The sequence below is a fragment of the Oryctolagus cuniculus genome, chromosome 5 (assembly GCF_051225735.1).
Source record: "Oryctolagus cuniculus isolate XC-2025 breed Fujian yellow rabbit chromosome 5, ASM5122573v1, whole genome shotgun sequence".
NCBI classification, from domain to species: domain Eukaryota; kingdom Metazoa; phylum Chordata; class Mammalia; order Lagomorpha; family Leporidae; genus Oryctolagus; species Oryctolagus cuniculus.
The window spans coordinates 99312825-99331140 of record NC_142871.1 but is presented as its reverse complement, the minus strand read 5'-3'; the positions used below and the strand labels follow the sequence as shown (position 1 = coordinate 99331140).

The 18316-nt window shown below is 37.5% G+C and overlaps 1 protein-coding gene across 4 annotated transcripts in view; it reads left to right on the top strand.

The window, feature by feature from the left end:
* The window catches only part of KCNQ5 (potassium voltage-gated channel subfamily Q member 5), a 639793-nt gene that overhangs the window by 500290 nt on the left and 121187 nt on the right, over positions 1-18316 (top strand). For all 4 annotated transcript variants that reach the window (XM_051854552.3, XM_051854551.3, XM_051854550.3 and 1 more), the window contains exons 4-5: positions 8813-8988; positions 9274-9399. In XM_051854552.3, coding sequence (XP_051710512.2) covers positions 8813-8988; positions 9274-9399 — 302 coding nt within the window. The remainder of the gene's footprint in view (positions 1-8812; positions 8989-9273; positions 9400-18316) is intronic.

Sequence of the window (18316 nt, the reverse complement as noted above, 5' to 3'; positions counted from 1 at the left end):
AATGCTTCGAGCTTTTCCCCCACTCAATAGGGATTCTGGCCATGAATTTGTCATAAATTGCCTTGATTGTATGTGATAAATGTTCATTCTATACACAATTTGCTTAAAACTTTCATCATGAAAGGGTGTTGTATTTTATCAGATTGAGATAATAAATTAAGATATCTATTGAGATAATCATATGGTTTTTGTTCTTCAGTTTATTATTGTGATATATCATATTGTTTTATTTGTGAATGTTGAACCATCCCTGCATGACAGGGATAAATTGAAACAAAAAAAAATACAAAAGATCTGTGAGACAAAGAGGTGGTTTTTAAGAAAATAAACAAAGTTGACACACTTTGGTCCAACTAACCAAAAAAGGGAGAAGATGCAAATCAATAAAATTGGGGATGAAAAAGGGAAAAAAATGTAGCACAGAAATAAGAAGAATCACCAGAAATTCTACAAAGAGCTGTATACCAACAAATTGGGAAACCCAGAAGAAATGGAGAGATTTCTGAACACATATATTCTACCTAAATTGAGCCAAATAAATAAATAGAATTTTTAGGGAAAAAAGAGGAAAAATAAAAGTAGTCAAGAAATTGGAACAAAACAGTAAGCAAGAAGCGTAATATAATCATTCATTAAGAACTTTTTTTGGTTACAATTATTTTCCCAGAGAGAACAAGATAAAAATGAGTTTAAAGAGAAAGAAAGAAATTTCTGTTAGTTATTACAGAAAGCTTTCTGAAACTGTAGAATAAAAAAATTAAAAGTCTGACATCTCTAAACAGGTTTTAAGAGTCAAGATGTACCCTCTTTGTGGTTTCCTTCTAGAGAATGTATCTTTCCTTACAACTACTAGCTTACAATCATTTATCCAAATGAGCAATAAATCTAATGACTGTTTTCAAAGGAAGACATACAAATGGCCAACAGGTACATGGAAAAATGTTCAGCATCACTAATCATTAGGGAAATGCAAATCAAAACCACAATAAAGTAAAACCTCACCCTGTTTAGATTGAACATTATCCAAAAGACAAACAATAATATGCTCTGGTCAGGATGTGAAGAAAAGAGAACCCTTGCACACTGCTGTTTGGGAATGAAAATTGGTACAGCCATTGTAGAAGACATTATGGAGATTCCTCAGAAATTAAAAATAGAATTAGTGTATGATCTAGCAATCTCACCATTTGGTATATATCCAAAGGAAATTAATCAGTCTGTCAGTTCATCTGCAATCCCATGTTTATTGCAGTGCTATTCACAATAACCAAGAAACATAAACAGCTTAAGTGTCCAGCAGTTGATGAATGGATAAAGAAAATGTGATTCACATCCACAATGAATGATATTCAATCATAAAAAGGATGAAATCATGTCATTTGCAACAACATGGATGGAATTTAGAGATTATTGTGTTAAGAAGCCCTGCACAGAAACACAAGTATCTCATGATTTCACTCACATGTAGAATCAAATGAAGTTGTTTATAAAGAAGTTAAGAGTTTAGGGGCTGGCACTGTGGCATAGTGGGTAAAGCCACTGCCTGCAGTGCCGGCATCCCATATGGGTGCTGGTTCGAGTCCCAGCTGCTCCACTTCCAATCCAATTCTGCTATGGCCTGAGAAAGCAGTAGAAAGATGGCCCAAGTCCTTGGTCCCCTGCATCCTTATGAAAACAGGAACAAGCTCCAGGCTCCTGGCTTCGGATTGACACAGCTCCAGCTGTTGCAGCCAGTTGGGGAGTGAACCAGCAGATGGAAGACCTATCTCTCTCTCTCTCTCTCTCTCTCTCTCTCTGCCTCTCCTTTCTCTGTGTAACTCTTTCAAATAAATAAATATTTTTTTAAAAGTAAGAGTATAATTGTACTTGCCAGAGATTGGAGAGAATATGGAGGAGAACGTTTTGAGGAAATGTTGGTTAATGAGTACTGAGTTACAGTTAGAAAAGAGAAAGACGGCCGGCGCCATGGCTCAATAGGCTAATCCTCCACCTGTGGCGCCGGCACACCAGGTTCTAGTCCCCGTCGGGGCACCGGATTCTGTCCCGGTTGCCCCTCTTCCAGGCCAGCTCTCTGCTATGGCCCGGGAGTGCAGTGGAGGATGGCCTAAGTCCTTGGGCCCTGCACCCCATGGGAGACCAGGAGAAGCACCTGGCTCCTGACATCGGATCAGCGCGATGCACTGGCCGTAGCGCGCCGGCCACAGCGGCCATTGGAGGATGAACCAATGGCAAAAGAAAGACCTCTCTCTCTCTCTCTCTCTCTCTCTCTCCTCTCACTGTCCACTCTGCCTGTCAAAAATAAAAAAAAAAATTTAAAAAAAAAGAAAAGAGAAAGATCTATTGCACAGTAGGATAACTATAGATAATGGTATTGTGCTGTATATTTTTCTTAAAAAAACTAGAATAGTATTTTTAATGTTTCACCATAAATAAATAATATGTGTTTGAGAAATAGATGTGTTTACCCTAATTTGAACATTGCAGTTTTTTCATGTATTGAGACATCACATAGTATCCCATAAATATGTACAATTTTTATGTCAGTTAAAATTCAAAACAATAGGAAAAAAAGGTTTTCAACTATGCTTTGTTTAATCCATATGATTTAGTTCTCCTCATTATGGTTTTAAATTGAGCCAAGTTATATCTTCCAATAGATGCATTATATAGCGTAATTGTAGCAACAAAACACAGCCAGCCAAATTCAGATGTACAATAGACCTTGCTTTAACCCAATCCTTGGGTCTATGATTAGGTGCTTTAGATGTGAATATACCTTGTAATAAAGGCTTTTGGTATTTCAGTGATTAATCCCTTTTTACAGGATCCAGGGTGATCAGTTCATATTGATTTTGCTTACTAAATAATACTCTAATAAAGTTTCACTGAAGTCTAATAATGAGGTCTTTCTCAGTCCCTGTGTGTTTTAAACATGATTATAGGAATTGCTTTGTTCAAATCTTTGCAGTCTCCCGAAATCTCAAGCATCCATCCACAAATCATTCTAAGTGATTCAGAAAATTTATGAGCCTACTTCCTAATGCCTTATAAGTCTATATTTCACATTTCTACTGAATTGTGTATAATCAATAACTACTATTTCTTCATTATTTCCCAACTTGTCCATATGTGCCCCCTTTGGGAGAGATAGATTTTTTTAAAAGATTTATTTATTTATTTATTTATTTGAAAGTCAAGTTATTCAGAGAGAGAAGGAGAGGCATAGAGAGAGAGAGAGAGAGAGAGAGGATGAGAATCTTCCATCTGCTGGTTCATTCCCCAGTTGGCTGTAACAGCCAGAGCTGTGCCAATCTGAAGCCAGGAGCTTCTTCCAGATCTCCCACATGGGTGCAGGGGCCCAAGGACTTGGGCCATCTTCCACTGTTTTCTCAAGCCATAGCAGAGAGCTGGATCAGAAATGGAGCAGCCAGAATTTGAACTGGCACCCATATGGGATGCCAACACTGCAGACAGCAGCTTTACCTGCTACGCCACAGCGCCGGCCCCTGAGAGAGGTAGATTTTAAGAGCTGAGGATTACAGGATTTTTTTGTGCAATTTGGTGTATCTCCTTCATTAATAGGAGTTCTATTTCTTTCTGTAGTCCCATTTTCTCTTGATGTATCCATAAAAGTACCGTCTGTTCTTAGCATCATTTTGTTTTCTGCTTTATCTGACTTGCAACTTCACTCTTCCCTGAAGACATTATGAAGTTACCGTTTATTCTTGATTTGTCGCTCACCTGCTTTCCCCACCTTTTCTCTCCCTGTCCCCACCTCTATCCCACGTGGATTTTCATTATCCAAGGAGTAGAATACCGTAACTCCTAAAAGCATAACTTTGGAGTCAAGTAAGAAACAGCTCAGCTGTTTATTGTTGTGGAACCCTGGTTACTTAATCGCCAGAAGTCTCAATTGCTCCATTTCTGAGAAAGAAGTGGTTGTAATACTATGTGCTGCACAGGGTTGTTTAAGGTATCAAATAAAATAGTGCACATCAAAGTTTCTCATCCTTAGCACTGTAGACATTTGGAGCTGAGTTATTCTTTGTTCTGAGGGCTGTCCATGGAATCATAGGATGTTGAGCAGCAACTCAACCTCCACTACTCAAGGCCAGCAACAACGCCCTCCCCAGTTATGACAGCCAAATATGACTCCAGACTTTGCCAATGGACCCCTAGAAGGAAAAACTGCCCCCATTAACAACCACTGAGGGGTCAGCTCTGTGGTGTATTAAGCTAAGCCTCACATGCAACACCAGCGTCCCATATGATCACCAGTTCATGTCCCAGCTGCTCCTCTTCTGATTCAGCTCTCTGCCATGGCCTGGGAAAACAGTGGAAGATGGTCTGAGTGTTTGGGCCCCTGTGCCAGCATGGGAGACTGAAAAAAGCTCCTGGATCCTGGCTTTGGATCAGCCCAGCTCCAGCCATTGTTGCCATTTGGAGAGTGAACCAGCAGATAGAAGATCTCTCTCTCTCTCTCTCTCTCTCTCTTTAGCTCTCTCTGTCTGTTACTCTGCCTCTGAAATAACTAAATAAATCTTAAAAAAGAAACACTGATGTGCATCAAACATTTAACACTGTGATAATGTGATAAATTATGGCTAAATGGAAAGAATTAATGTGCATTCTCAATACAAGTGGCCAATATAATGGTTAGCACTGACTGCTTAATATATGAGTAGATAAACAATATGATCCCGAAGCCAATGAACTTCAAGCATTCTCTATCCTTCCTATCTTATACTAAAATATAGATATCTCAACTAAAAATAAAGTACTTGTGTTTCAAAAAACATTTTAGATAAGTGACTATGTACACAGTTTAGGTTACCCTTCCAACTTAATGCATAGATTTATATTCTAAATCTTAAGGAAGTTTTTTTTTGGTAAATTCCAATGAGGATAGCCATAGCTAGTATATTGCAATAAAATTCAATGCCAAGTATTGAATCGATTCTTTGATTAAAAAGAATATTTCAGATTGTTATTCCAGTTATTAAGTCATTGATGTAGTAAGAGAACAAAGCTCAAACTACATTTTGGTGCTCATTAATCAAAGTTCATTATATAAGTTCCATGTTTCATGCAGTCTTCTAGACATTTGGGACACATTATTGAACATAACCATGATATAATCCTATACAACCTCCATTATAGAAATTAATAGATGTATACATAAAATAAAAATAAATAATAATCATAACTTCTAAACTATTTGCCTTAGAAATATTCTAGGTGAGACTGACAGCAAAATTCCAGTTGATGACTGTAATCCAACCAGAAACATTTTGTGACTGCATTCACTGTTTGCCATTTCGTTGCTCATCTGTGATTTCATTTTACTGAACTCTGACTTTGTCCTGTGATCTGAATTACAATGAGGATATTAAATCAAATCTGTGGGGGTTTTTTTGCATACTTTGTGATTTCAGATATTTAGATTATGGTTTGCTGTGTGTGTAATTTTTTAAATTGTCTCAAAAACAGTATTCCTTTTACTTTCTCTAGGTTTTCTCTAATGATTTAACTTTATATCATATTTTATGCTGTGATCTAACAGATCAGTAAAATGATTTTTAAAAATAACTATATAATATATTATTTTTTTAAAATTTATTTATTTGAGAGACTGAGTTACAGACAGAGAGAGAATATATGATTTTTTTTTTTGACAGGCAGAGTGGATAGTGAGAGAGAGAGACAGAGAGAAAGGTCTTCCTTTTGCCATTGGTTCACCCTCCAATGGCCACCATGGCTGGCGCGCTGCAGCCGGCGCACCACGCTGATCCGAAGGCAGGAGCCAGGTGCTTCTCCTGGTCTCCCATGGGGTGCAGGGCCCAAGCACTTGGGCCATCCTCCACTGCCTTCCCGGGGCACAGCAGAGAGCTGGCCTGGAAGAGGGGCAACCAGGACAGAATCCAGCGCCCCGACCGGGACTAGAACCCGGTGTGCCGGCACCGCTAGGTGGAGGATTAGCCTATTGAGCCACGGCGCCAGCCGCAATATATGATTTTTACATCTCACTTTTTTCATCTGTAAAATGGAACCTTTAAAATGCTTAACTCAACAAGATTGTCTGAAGAATTAAATAAGATAATGTTTGCAAAAGAAAATAGAACTAAAGAAAATACCAAGCACAGTAGTTAAGTATTTTCTGTACCTTTCCTAGACACTTACTTGTTTCTATTATTTCAAATATCTTAATGCAATAAATGAAATATTTTATCTTGTTAATTGTATCTGGGGAGGATGCAGGATTACAATTAAATAAAAGCAAATATATATCTAGCAGGACTGTATAAGTAATATCTCTTTGGCTGCAAATCACTAGTTTCAAAAGTAAATCCCTCTAAAGGTGAAAACCATGAATGTTCTTGCACATAACCCTTTCTCTACATGTTTTCTCTGATTCTAAGAGACATGCTCATTGTTAGGACATTTGAACATTACAGAAATTCATCATCTGGAAAGTAAAGAGTCCCTGTATCTACATAGCACCCCAACTCTTTACCTCTAGAGATAATTAATGTGGTGATCTATGTATACGCTCGTTTGGTTTTCTTCACCATAGACTAATTTATATTTTTATTACAATAAGATCACATTATGTGTACTGTTTTGCAACTGGCTTTTATGCACTTAAAATATGTATTTGGTGTCTGGGTCAACACATGCTGTTCCTTCATTTCTAACAGCTGTCAAGGGCAGTAACTTGAGGATGCATTTGTGGCTCTCTCTATCCACGAAGTCACATAGAATTTAGATTTGATAGGAAAAAGCCCTGCAGCTGGCCCTTGCACTGCTAACCACCAGCCTGCCCTCTCCACGTAACAAGTGACTCAGAAGATATCAGTCACCACAGCAGACCAAGCCTTCCTCAACACAGCAAGAAGGTTCATCCAAATGGTGACTACATATTCATACAACAGTTAATCCCAAGGATCACAGAAACACTACAGATGCAAAACCTTTGAAGTGGCACTCCTTTTTGGAGTGTGGAGCCCAGTTGTGTGTAGTCTACTTACAGCAGGGAAGAAATTGTATTTGAGGATGTTAATGTCAATCTGATTTTTTTTTTCAGCTCTGTTTCTTACGTCATAACATCACAATGTATTGACCTAGAAATCAAAACATAAATAAAAATCTCAGAATTTAAGACCATGGGACAAGATAAAACAGACAGAGTTCTTGATTAAGAAACTAATACTGGAATATAACCCAAGTAATAAAGTTAGGCATTCATATTCAAAATAAGCACGTATTCAATTATCACAGTCTCTGTTTCACAGAGGAAGCATTAAGCATTCATGTCATAAGTTTATTTACAAACATATTTAGTATGCTATGGGCATTCATGCATTTGACCCATTTTGCAAAGAGATTGCACCTCTCAAAATACTCCTCTTATCAGTTAAATGGGTGAACTAAATCATCCTTATTTCTTAAGCAGCTGGTGTCTTACCAAGAAGAAAGGAGCAAAAAATCCAGATCCAAAGTATGAAGTTTTCGTTAGTAACCACCACTTCTTTTCCAACAAAAAGGGCAAATTTTTCCCTGAGTCCTTCTCAAAGCAGCGCTTTCAACCAGAGGTTGTGAACCTACAGATGCTCTGTCCCAAGATAGCACTGTTGGAAACTTTGCAAAAGGAGCAGGGACCAAAGGCAGAAGAAATGGGGAAACCACACCACGTTCCCTTTTTCTGCCACAACCTTATTCCCTTGCTTGCAAGGACCAAAAGAGAACATGGGATATGTCATTAAGGCTCCTGGCTTCGGATCAGCACAGCTCTGGCCATTGCGGCCATCTGGGGAGTGAACCAATAGGTGGAAGACCTCTCTCTCTGTCTGTAACTCTGTCTTTCTAATAAATAAAATAAATCTTAAAAAAAAAAAAAGAAAGAAAGAAAATTGTACAAGAGGCCATTCATCCCCATTTCACTTCTCTCATTTCAAAACCTATATCCCATCACTCGGATGTTGACTCAGAGCAACTGAGACCTGTCTTCTCTTTTCTCAGCTTTCATTAGCTCTCTTTGTCTCCTTTGCTTACAGAAGAGCAGATATTTTTAAGCCAAATGTCAATGTGTCAAACACTAAATATCCGTTCCCATGCAATGCAGTGTCTGTAATTATATACTTCATTGTAACAAATGTGATATTATTGAATTTGTGCACCACATTCACAAGTAATTGACAGACAGGTGGAAAGAGTACTCTGTACTGACAGCATGGAGTATTCAACTTAATTGATACCTTTATTAAGTGGTATTTAAAATTGCAGACTCTACATTAGTGGATTTTGGGCATAACGGAGATAATAAACTCCCTTGGCAAAGAAACAAGAGACATTAAATCAAGTGCCACTTTTATGGCTGGGCAGTCTATGATACCTCTGTGACATAACCCAGGAGCCGTGGAGTTAGAGACAGAGGCAATAGCTCCTTCCTTCTGACAGGAATCCTAATGAAACCAGGATTGTGCAGAAAGCTGTCCCCCAGTCCCAAGGCTCCCTGAAACCCCGAACTTTCTGAAGGCCATTGTCCAGTTGGTTAAAGATTAAATACTACATGATTCAAAATCTCGTAGATAAAACATAGGGTGGTGAAGAGATCAGAAAGCAGTAGGTGGGTCCTGGCTTCTGTCTTTTCATTCCCCAGTCATCACAGAGCCCAAGCAGCAGTAGGCAAGGTGGGGGTTCAGTGTCTCTTTGTGCCCCAAATAAGTCAAAGTGAACCTGTTGGAAATATCGTTTTGAGAAACAAAAAGTTCTAGTCATGCTATTTATGGCTGTTTCAACTTGTCTTTTTCAGATACCATTGTTCTTATCGCTTCAATAGCAGTTGTTTCTGCAAAAACTCAGGGTAATATTTTTGCCACGTCCGCACTCAGAAGTCTCCGTTTCCTGCAGATCCTCCGTATGGTGCGCATGGACCGAAGGGGAGGCACTTGGAAATTATTAGGTTCAGTGGTTTATGCCCACAGCAAGGTAAACTTGGCTTTCTGAGTTTTGGAAACAAAATTTTGCAACTTTTTCATGGCTTGCTGCAATATTTGATTAACCTTTCAGAAGTCAGCTTTAGTCATTACAGAAATTGGGTAAAGTACTTTGAGGTCATGATGTATAACAGATTATTTTTAAAGCCATCATAAATATCCAAGAAGTAGTAAAGTGAGTGAAACTGTGCATAAACTTGTTCTTCATTTTTCTAAGTTTTTTTTACCTTTTGGAAGATTTTTGCCTCTAAAAATATTTCATTCCTTTTATGTCTAGGAATTAATCACAGCTTGGTACATAGGATTTTTGGTTCTCATTTTTTCATCTTTCCTTGTCTATCTGGTGGAAAAGGATGCCAATAAAGAGTTTTCTACATATGCAGATGCTCTCTGGTGGGGCACAGTAAGTATAAAAATTTTTTTTTTTTTTTTTTTTTTTTTTTTTTTTTTTTTTACTGTGTGTTCTGAAATGTTTCCTTTGAATACAAAGTATGGTCCCCATAGATGGTCTCAGTAAAAATGTTCATGTGCAAAGCAGAGTTATGTGAAAATACACACATTCAGGAATACTGAAATGAAGGTAGAGGGGCAAAAGTGTCATCTTCCATGGTATGGGAGGGAAGTCAGCTGAATCTCCACTAGATGTAATCTATTTACATGATAAAGTTCAGAATTGTTTTTGCATTGCTACAACTTCCAGAGTTGTAAAATAGATCCAAGACCATGAAAGGTACAGAGCCCCATATAACCATAATCCAGTAACCTCAGCAGGCTTACTCTGAGCAACACGTAGTTTTACTTGGAGGCGAAAGTTCCCCCTCCATCATCAAAAAACTTGTAACAGTCATTGGAATTTGTACCCCACTGAGAATGTCACAGGATATGGGAATGCTTTGTGCAATATATAAATTATATTTCTTTTTATTTTCTTCCTTTAACACATTTGAAAGGAAGTTATATGAAAATATCCAACATTTATAATTGTGTAAAAAAATTCCCAGTCTCTTTGGTCCAACAAAGTAACCTTATCTTATAAATCATCATTAATATTCCTTGAGTGCTAGATTGTTACCAAAATAAAAATATGTCATTTTCTTAAACTGTGGTGAAAACACTGATCCTGTTTCTTTGTTTCATGGAACACAGATATGAGATACTAGTTGTGTTGTTCTACTACTCATCAAAATCTCATCAGCAAAACCTGGAACTTGTGCCCACCACAAGTAAAATTTGTCAGGGCTGTATTAAGCAGAATGTGGTATATTGGTTAGTTACATAGCAATAAAATGAATAAAAATCAGTAATACATTCAAAGATGGAGATTTTTTTTCTTAGTTATCCGAATAAATGTGTATGAGACTGTGCCATTGCATTCTGGTCATTAAATGATTTAGCTTCTGACATCTCTTCTGTCATCACAAGTAATAATGAATATTTTGAAAAGAGGAGAGTAGAAACTTGAAAGAAAGCAGTCATCTGATCAAGTGTTTTTTATATGTAGAGAGCAAATGGAAATCTGTTACCAATGCTGGGATAAGCTGTGTAAACTGAGAAAACAGGAGGCTTTTCTTGCTAACAGAGGAGAAAGAGTTTACCATCCCAGCCTTCACAGCAATGGTTTGGACTCAGATTCATTCTTTGCTTTTCTTGGAAAATTGTAGTATATTTAAATTACTGAGGCACCCAGGTGTACCTTTTCCCACTGAGATGTAGTCGGTGAGTTTAGTGCTTTATCATTTTTCCATCGGTCTTCCTCTTTTCCTTATTACTAATAAGAATTGCTATATTGTGTGTTAAAAAGTGTGTGGGCAACTCTTAATATACCTCCCACTTAAGTCACCAGCTTGTTTCTTTTGCCAAAATAACCCATATAACAGGGTTTTAGAGGTCATCTTTCAGGAAAAAGCAATATATTTTTCATTGATTTTTATTTCAGTAGTGCTATCTTGATGGATGTTTAACCTGCACTTACCAGGCTCCTGAGTGGCCTAGTTATGTTTCTATTTTTAAAGAAATGTAGTTTTGGTAAGATAGTAAAAATATCCTCAGACATTAGGCTTCTAGGAATGAAAAAGGCCTTGTTGATCCCAAGTGGGATTGCTGATGTCAACTGGCCCATTATTGAAAGTGTCTGAAGTCTAAAAAGGCAGAAAAAAGCAAGTAGGCTTATTATTTCCATTCATTATATAAAGAACATATAGTAAGTCTCTAATTTTAAATAAAATAAATTTAGGCTATTATGCCTTTTATTATATGTTAATCAAGACCTTAGTGAAATAAATGGCTGTATGTTTTAGTAAAAAAAAAAAGTGCCCATGTTCATATAGCAGACATCTTAAGTATGGCAGTATCCCGAACATACCCCAAATTGGAGTATCTCTAAGTGCTAGGCCTTGGTGAAAGAAGGAAATCCCATTTTATTGAAAGAGCCCAGAGACTCAACATTAAGTTTCAAATTGCATTTCGTGTGCTACAGATATAATGTCCCAGTGAATTTCAAATAATACATACTAAATTCATTTCATTAACATGGTGAAGACTGTCCTCAAAACCAACTTTTGGTAGGAAACTATAGTGTTAGCAATATTGTTCAAGGCCAATAAGTTTCAAATAACTTTGGTCCCTGAAAATAGTTCCATAGTAGTGAATAGCAATACCTAGCCTATTGGGTGAGAAAGGTAAATAAAGGGCCTGGTACCAAGACCAGGGCAAGTGCCCAAAGATGGTGGCTAATGGTGTAGTGATCTGTGGGTGTTAGTGGGAACACCTTTTTAACAAAAGGAACACAAAGGAACCATATGCTTTGTTGTGTTCAAGTACAGAGGGGCTTGAGAATTTGAGGTTGTGATGAAAAGCTGTTCTGAAGTGGTAACTAACAGGACATTGATGGCAGAAAGTAGAGGGGTGAGCAGGGGTCACTCACTAGAGGTACTAAGCAGAGGCACTGGCAGCTCCTGGAAAAGAAAATGTTCTGTTGCTGGATACAGCTCCACTTAATGTTATTTCCTATCTTATTTTCCTCCTTAACTGCTTCAGATATATTCTGAAATAACTTAAGAATGGGTTTTTTCTGGAGTTATTTCCTCTTATTATCTTTCTTTCTTTCCTGTTATTATTTTTTATCCTTTTTATTTGCTTTATATTCTTTCTGAGATAACGTAAGGTCAAATTTTCCTGAAGTAATTTTTTCTAATAATGATTTGTTGTTGAAGGTCAGCTTTTCCTCCTTCTACTTACTGCTATTTCTGTACAATGCACACCACAGCAGACAGTGCAAATCTACTCTTGAGTAAGCATCTGAATCCAGACTCCACCTGAGACCATGTGCTTGAAGTAATGACATCGGGTGTGTAGCAGGCTCTTATATCAGCTAGAATTGGGCAAAGAATTCATGCTGAAATGCTTAACAGTCTTCCTCAAGGCAAATCATATATAATGTTGTGAACTTGGCACTCAATAATTCACACATCCCAAATACATGCCATGAGTTTCATCCCCTTGGAAAAGCTAAAGATAAGAAATTATGTAAATTTATGAACAAAAAATTATCTTCCTTGACAATACCATTTACTCTTCAGGGAACCAACACTCCTTACATTGGCCTCACCAATACAAAACATTTTATACGACATCTGATAAGATATTTTCTAACTCAGAGCTGTTATGTTAAATAAAAGTAATTGTTTTTTACTATGAGTGTTTTGATTGATACTATCAAAATGTACCTGGCCATTAGAGAATCAACACATCAGCTACTAACTACTCAACAGTATTATCAATCTGCAAGCAAAAACTTTGGATACATATACCCCTCCAAAACAACTCTAGATTTTATGAGCATCTATAAGACTATGTCTAACTTAATTTTAGGCATTTATGAAGTATATTCGTCTTAAGTCTCTTTGGGAGATTGTTTCTTCAGAAAACATCTATTCTTTAATGTCGTCTCACTCGTAGCTCTGGACATTCCTTCTCAGTAAATGTTATGCTATAAACATTGAATGTATACTATTTTGAAAAGAACAGAAGAATTGGAATCAAGAGACCTAGTTTCCATCCCCAACATTATGAGTTAGCAGAGGCATGATATTAAGTAATTATTTAACACCTCTGTAGAATGGAGTTAATATTAACTAAATACAGTGTTGCTGATGTATGAAATGAGATTCGGACATGAAGAGATGTGCTTTGTCAAATGCTAGGCAAATCTTGGTCATTATTAGTGTCACATAATTGACCATGAGCCGGGAAGAATGACTTGGAATGCTAATACCCTGAGCTCCCTACCACAGCTATCTCAGCTTACAGATACCACCACCACAGGGGAGGCTGACAGGTAACTTTTAAAAACCTTTTGCTCCTTTAGTTCAAAATTGACTGCACGGGTTATATGGCCTCTCATTATCTGAAACGAGATTCCTAGGAAGTAGCCTAGAGAGAATAGAAAAGCGAATAGTGAGAAAGAGAGGGGAAGGGAAAGAGAGGAGAGAGGAGGTAATTGTGGAGGGGGAGATGAAGCGATAATTGACAAATTGCCAGTGTGAGTCATCCTTCCTTAAAAGGGAAATGACACTGTGCTGTGGAAATCTGCCAACAGACATTCTTAGCTTATTCACATGAATACACCCACTACAAACCAGCATGCGTAACTGCATCTTCAAAATCAAGCAATATAGGTTGCTTGAAGGCAAAGAAGGGTTTACATCACTTGACCTGGAATTAATTATGCTATTGAAAAAGAAAAAAGCTATAGCTTGACCAGTGCCTAAGTTATAGTTTGTCTATAGAACCTGTCATACCACTTTTTAAGGTATAACTTTTTATTATGAAAATTTGCAAGTTTATGTGGAAGTAGAAAAATCAATAAACTTTCATGTACTCGTAATGAAACTTCAACAAAGATCAACTTTCAGTTCATGCAATTTCATCAATCTCCTAAATACATTTTATTTATATGGAATATTCTGAAGTGAACCCTAGATATCATATAACTTCAACATATAAATACTTTAGAGTGTACCCAACAGATAAGCTATTTAAGAAAAGAATAATAAACCATCACACCCAATGTCCCAATATAACTTTTAAAAGTCATAACAATATCCAATATATTTTTTACATAACTTTCTTAAGACCAGAGTCCAAACATGCTCCATAAATTGCATGTGTCTGGTATGTTTCTTTTATCTTTTTTTGAACTTTTATTTAATAAATATAAATTTCCAAAGTACAACTTTTGGATCATAGCGATTATAGTGGCTTTTTCCCCCATATCCTCCCTCCAACCCACAAACATCCCATCTCCCACTACCTCTCCAGTCCCATTCTTCATCAAGATTCATTTTCAATTATCTATATAGAGAAGATCAATCTAATATATACTAAGTAAAGATTTCAACAGTTTGCACCCAAACAGAAACACAAAGTATAATGGAGTACTGTATTAGTAGTAGTTTTACTGTTAATTCACATAGTACAACATGTTAAGGACAGAGATCCTACATGGGGAGTAAGTGCACAGTGACTCCTGTTGTTAACTTAACAAATTGACACTCTTATTACTGATGTCAGTAATCACCTGTGGCACTTGTCATGAGCTGCCAAGGCTGTGGCCTCTTTAATTTGCCATCTCCGATCTTATTTAGACAAGACCAGAGTAAAAGTGGAAGTACTCTCCTCCCTTCAGAGAAAGGTACCTCCTTCTTTGATGGCCCGTTCTTTCTGCTGAGATCTCACTCACACAGATCTTTCATTTAGGTGTTTGTTTGTTTGTTTGTTTGTTTGTTTTTGCCACAGTGTCTTGGCTTTCCATGCCTGAAATATGCTCATGGGCTTTTTAACCAGATCCGAATGCCTTAAGGGCTGATTCTGAGGCCAGAGTACTGTTTGGACACCTGCCGTTCTAGGAGTCTCCTCTGTATCCCGCTTCCCATGTTGGATTGTTCTCTCCCTTTTTGATTCTATCAGTTAGTATTAGCAGACACTAGTCTTGTTTATGTGATCCCTTTGATTCTTAATCCTATCATTATGATCAATTATGAACTGAAATTGATCACTTGGACTAGTGAGATGGCATTGGTACATGCCACCTTGATGGGATTGAATTGGAATCCCCTGGCATGTTTCTAACTCTACCATTTGGGGCAAGTCCAACTGAGTATGTGCCAAACTATACATCTCCTCCCTCTCTTATTCCCACTCTTACATTCACCAGGTATCACTTTTCAGTTAAATTTAAACACTTAAGAATAATTGTGTGTTAATTAAAGAGTTCCACCAATGGTATCAAGTAGAACAACTAAAACAAATACTAAAAGGGATAAAGTATTAAGTTGTTCATCAACAGGACAAGGGCTGATCAAGTCATTGTTTCTCATAGTGCCCATTTCACTTCAACAGGTTTCCTTTTTGGTGCTTGGTTAGTTGTCACCAATCAGGCAGAACATATAATTGTCCCTTTGGGACTGGCTTATTTCAGTCAGCATGGTGTTTTCCAGATTCCTGCATTTCGTTGTAAATGAACATATTTCGTTTTTTTACTGCTATATAGTATTCTAAAGAGTACATATCCCATAATTTCTTTATCCAGTCTACTATTGATGGGCATTTAGGTTGATTCCATGTCTTAGCTATTGTGAATTGAGCTGCAATAAACACTGAGGTGCAGACAACTCTTTTATTTGCCAATTTAATTTCCTTTGTGTAAATTCCAAGGAATGGGATGTCTGGGTTGTATGGTAGGGTTATATTCAGGTTTCTGAAAAATCTCCAAACTGACTTTCATACTGGCTTAACCAGTTTGCATTCCCACCAACAGTGGGTTAGTGTCCCTTTTTCCCCACATCCTCCCCAGCATCTGTTGTTGGTAGATTTCTGTATGTAAGCTGTTCTAACTGGGGTGAGGTGAAACCTCATTGTGGTTTAGATTTGCATTTCCCTGATGGCTAGTGAGCCTGAACATCTTTTCATGTGTCTATTGGCCATTTCGATTTCCTCTTTTAAAAAATGTCTATTGAGGGCGGTGCCGCAGCTCACTTGGATAATCCTCTGCCTGTGGCACCGGCACCCCGGGTTCTATTCCCAGTTGGGGCACCGGATTCTGTCCCAGTTGCTCCTCTGCCAAACCAGCTCTCTGCTGTGGCCCAGGAAGGCAGTGGAGGATGGCCCAAGTGCTTGGGCCCTGAACATGCATGCGAGACCAGGAGGTGCCACCTGGCTCCTGGATTCGGATTGGAGCAGTGCACCGGCCGTGGCGGCCATTTAGGAGGTGAACCAATGGAACAAGGAAGACCTTTCTCTCTCTCTCTCTCTCTCTCTCTCTCTGTCTAACTCTTCCTATCAAAACAAAATGTCTACTGAGGTCCTTGGCCCATCTCTTAAGTGGGCTGTTTGTTTTGTTGTTGTGGAGTTTCTTGATCTATTTGTAGATTCTGGTTATTAATCCTTTATCAGTTGCATAGTTTGCAAATATTTTTTCTCATTCTGTTGGTTGCTTCTTCACTTTCTTGACTGTTTCTTTTGCAGTACAGAAACTTCTCAATTTAATATAATCCCAATTGTTAATTTTGGCTTTGACTGCCTGTGGCTATTGTGAATGGGATTGATCTTAGAAGTTTTTTCTCAGCCATGGCATTGCCTGTGCAAACAAAGACTGTTTATTTTTGTGCATTGATTTTATATCCTGCTACTTTGCCAAACTCTTCTATGAGTTCCAATAGTCTCTTAGTAAAGTTCTTTGGATCCCCTAAATAAAGAATCATATCATCTGCAAAGAGGGATAGTTTGACTTCTTCCTTCTCAATTTGTATCCCTTTAATTTCTTTTTCTTGCCTAATAGCTCTGGCTAAAAGTTCTAGTACTATATTGAATAGCAATAGTGACAGTGGGCATCCCTGTCTGGTACCAGATCTCAGTGGAAATGCTTCCAACTTTTCCCCATTCAATAGGATGCTGGCTGTGGGTTTTTCATAAATTGCTTTGATTCTATTGAGGAAATTTTCCTTCCATACCCAGTTTGCTTAGAGTTTTCATCATGAAAGGGTGTTGTATTTGATCAAATGCTTTCTCTGCATCTATTAAGATAATCATATGGTTTTTCTTCTGCAGTCTGTTAATGTGGTGTATCACATTGACTGATTTGAGAACATTGAACCATCCCTGCATACCAATGATAAATCCCACTTGGTCTGGGTGGATGATCTCTCTGATGTGTTGTTACATTCTATTGGCAAGAATTTTATTGAGGATTTTTGCGTCTATGTTCATCAGGGATATTGGTCTGTAATTTTCTTTCTCTGCTGCATCTTTTTTCAGGTTTAGGAATTAAGGTGCTACTGGCTTCATAGAAAGAATTTGGGGGTTTCCCTCTTTTTCTATTGTTCTGAATAGTTTGAGAAGAATTGGAGTTAGTTCTTATTGAAATGTCTGGTAGAATTCAGCAGTGAATCCATCCAGTCCTGGGCTTTTCTTTGTTGAGAGGGCCTTTATTACTGATTCAATCTCTGTCTCAGTTATGGGTCTGTTTAGGTTTTCTGTGTCTTCATGGTTCAGTTTAGGTAGGTTGCATGTGTCCAGGAATCTATCCATTTCTGATAGATTTCCCCATTTGCTGGCATACAACTCTTTGTAGTAATTTCTAATCATTCTTTTTATTTCCATGGTGTCTGTTGTTACATTTCCTTTTTCATCTCTGATTTTATTGATTTGGGTCTTTTCTCCTCTTTTTTAGACAATGATGTGTCAATTTTGTTTATTTTTTCAAAAAACAGCTCTTCGTTTGGCTGATCTTTTGTAATGTTTGTTTGGATTCAATTCTGTTGATTTCTCTAATTTTAATTATTTCTCTTCTGTTAATTTTGGGTCTGGTTTGCTGAAGTTTTTGTAGATGCATTGAGATGCATTGATAGCTCATTTATTTGGTACCTTTCCAATTTCTTGATGTAGGCACCTATTGCTATAAACTTTCCTCTTAACACTTCTTTGACTGTATCCCATAAGTTTTGATATGTTGTGTTGTTATCCTCATTTACTTCCAGAAAGTTTTTGGTTTCCCTTTTGATTTCTTCTATGACCCAGTGTTCATTCAGTAGTATGTTGTTCAGTCTCCATGTGTTTGCATATTCTCTAGGGATTCCTAGGTTGCTGATTTCCAGCTTCATTCCATGGTGGTCTGAGAATATGCATGATATGATTTCAATACTTTTGAATTTGCTGAGACTTGCTTTATGATCTAGTATGTGGTCAATCCTAGAGTAGTTTCCATGTACTGCTGAGAAGAATGTAAATTATTTATGTGTAGAATGAAAAGTTCTGTAGATATC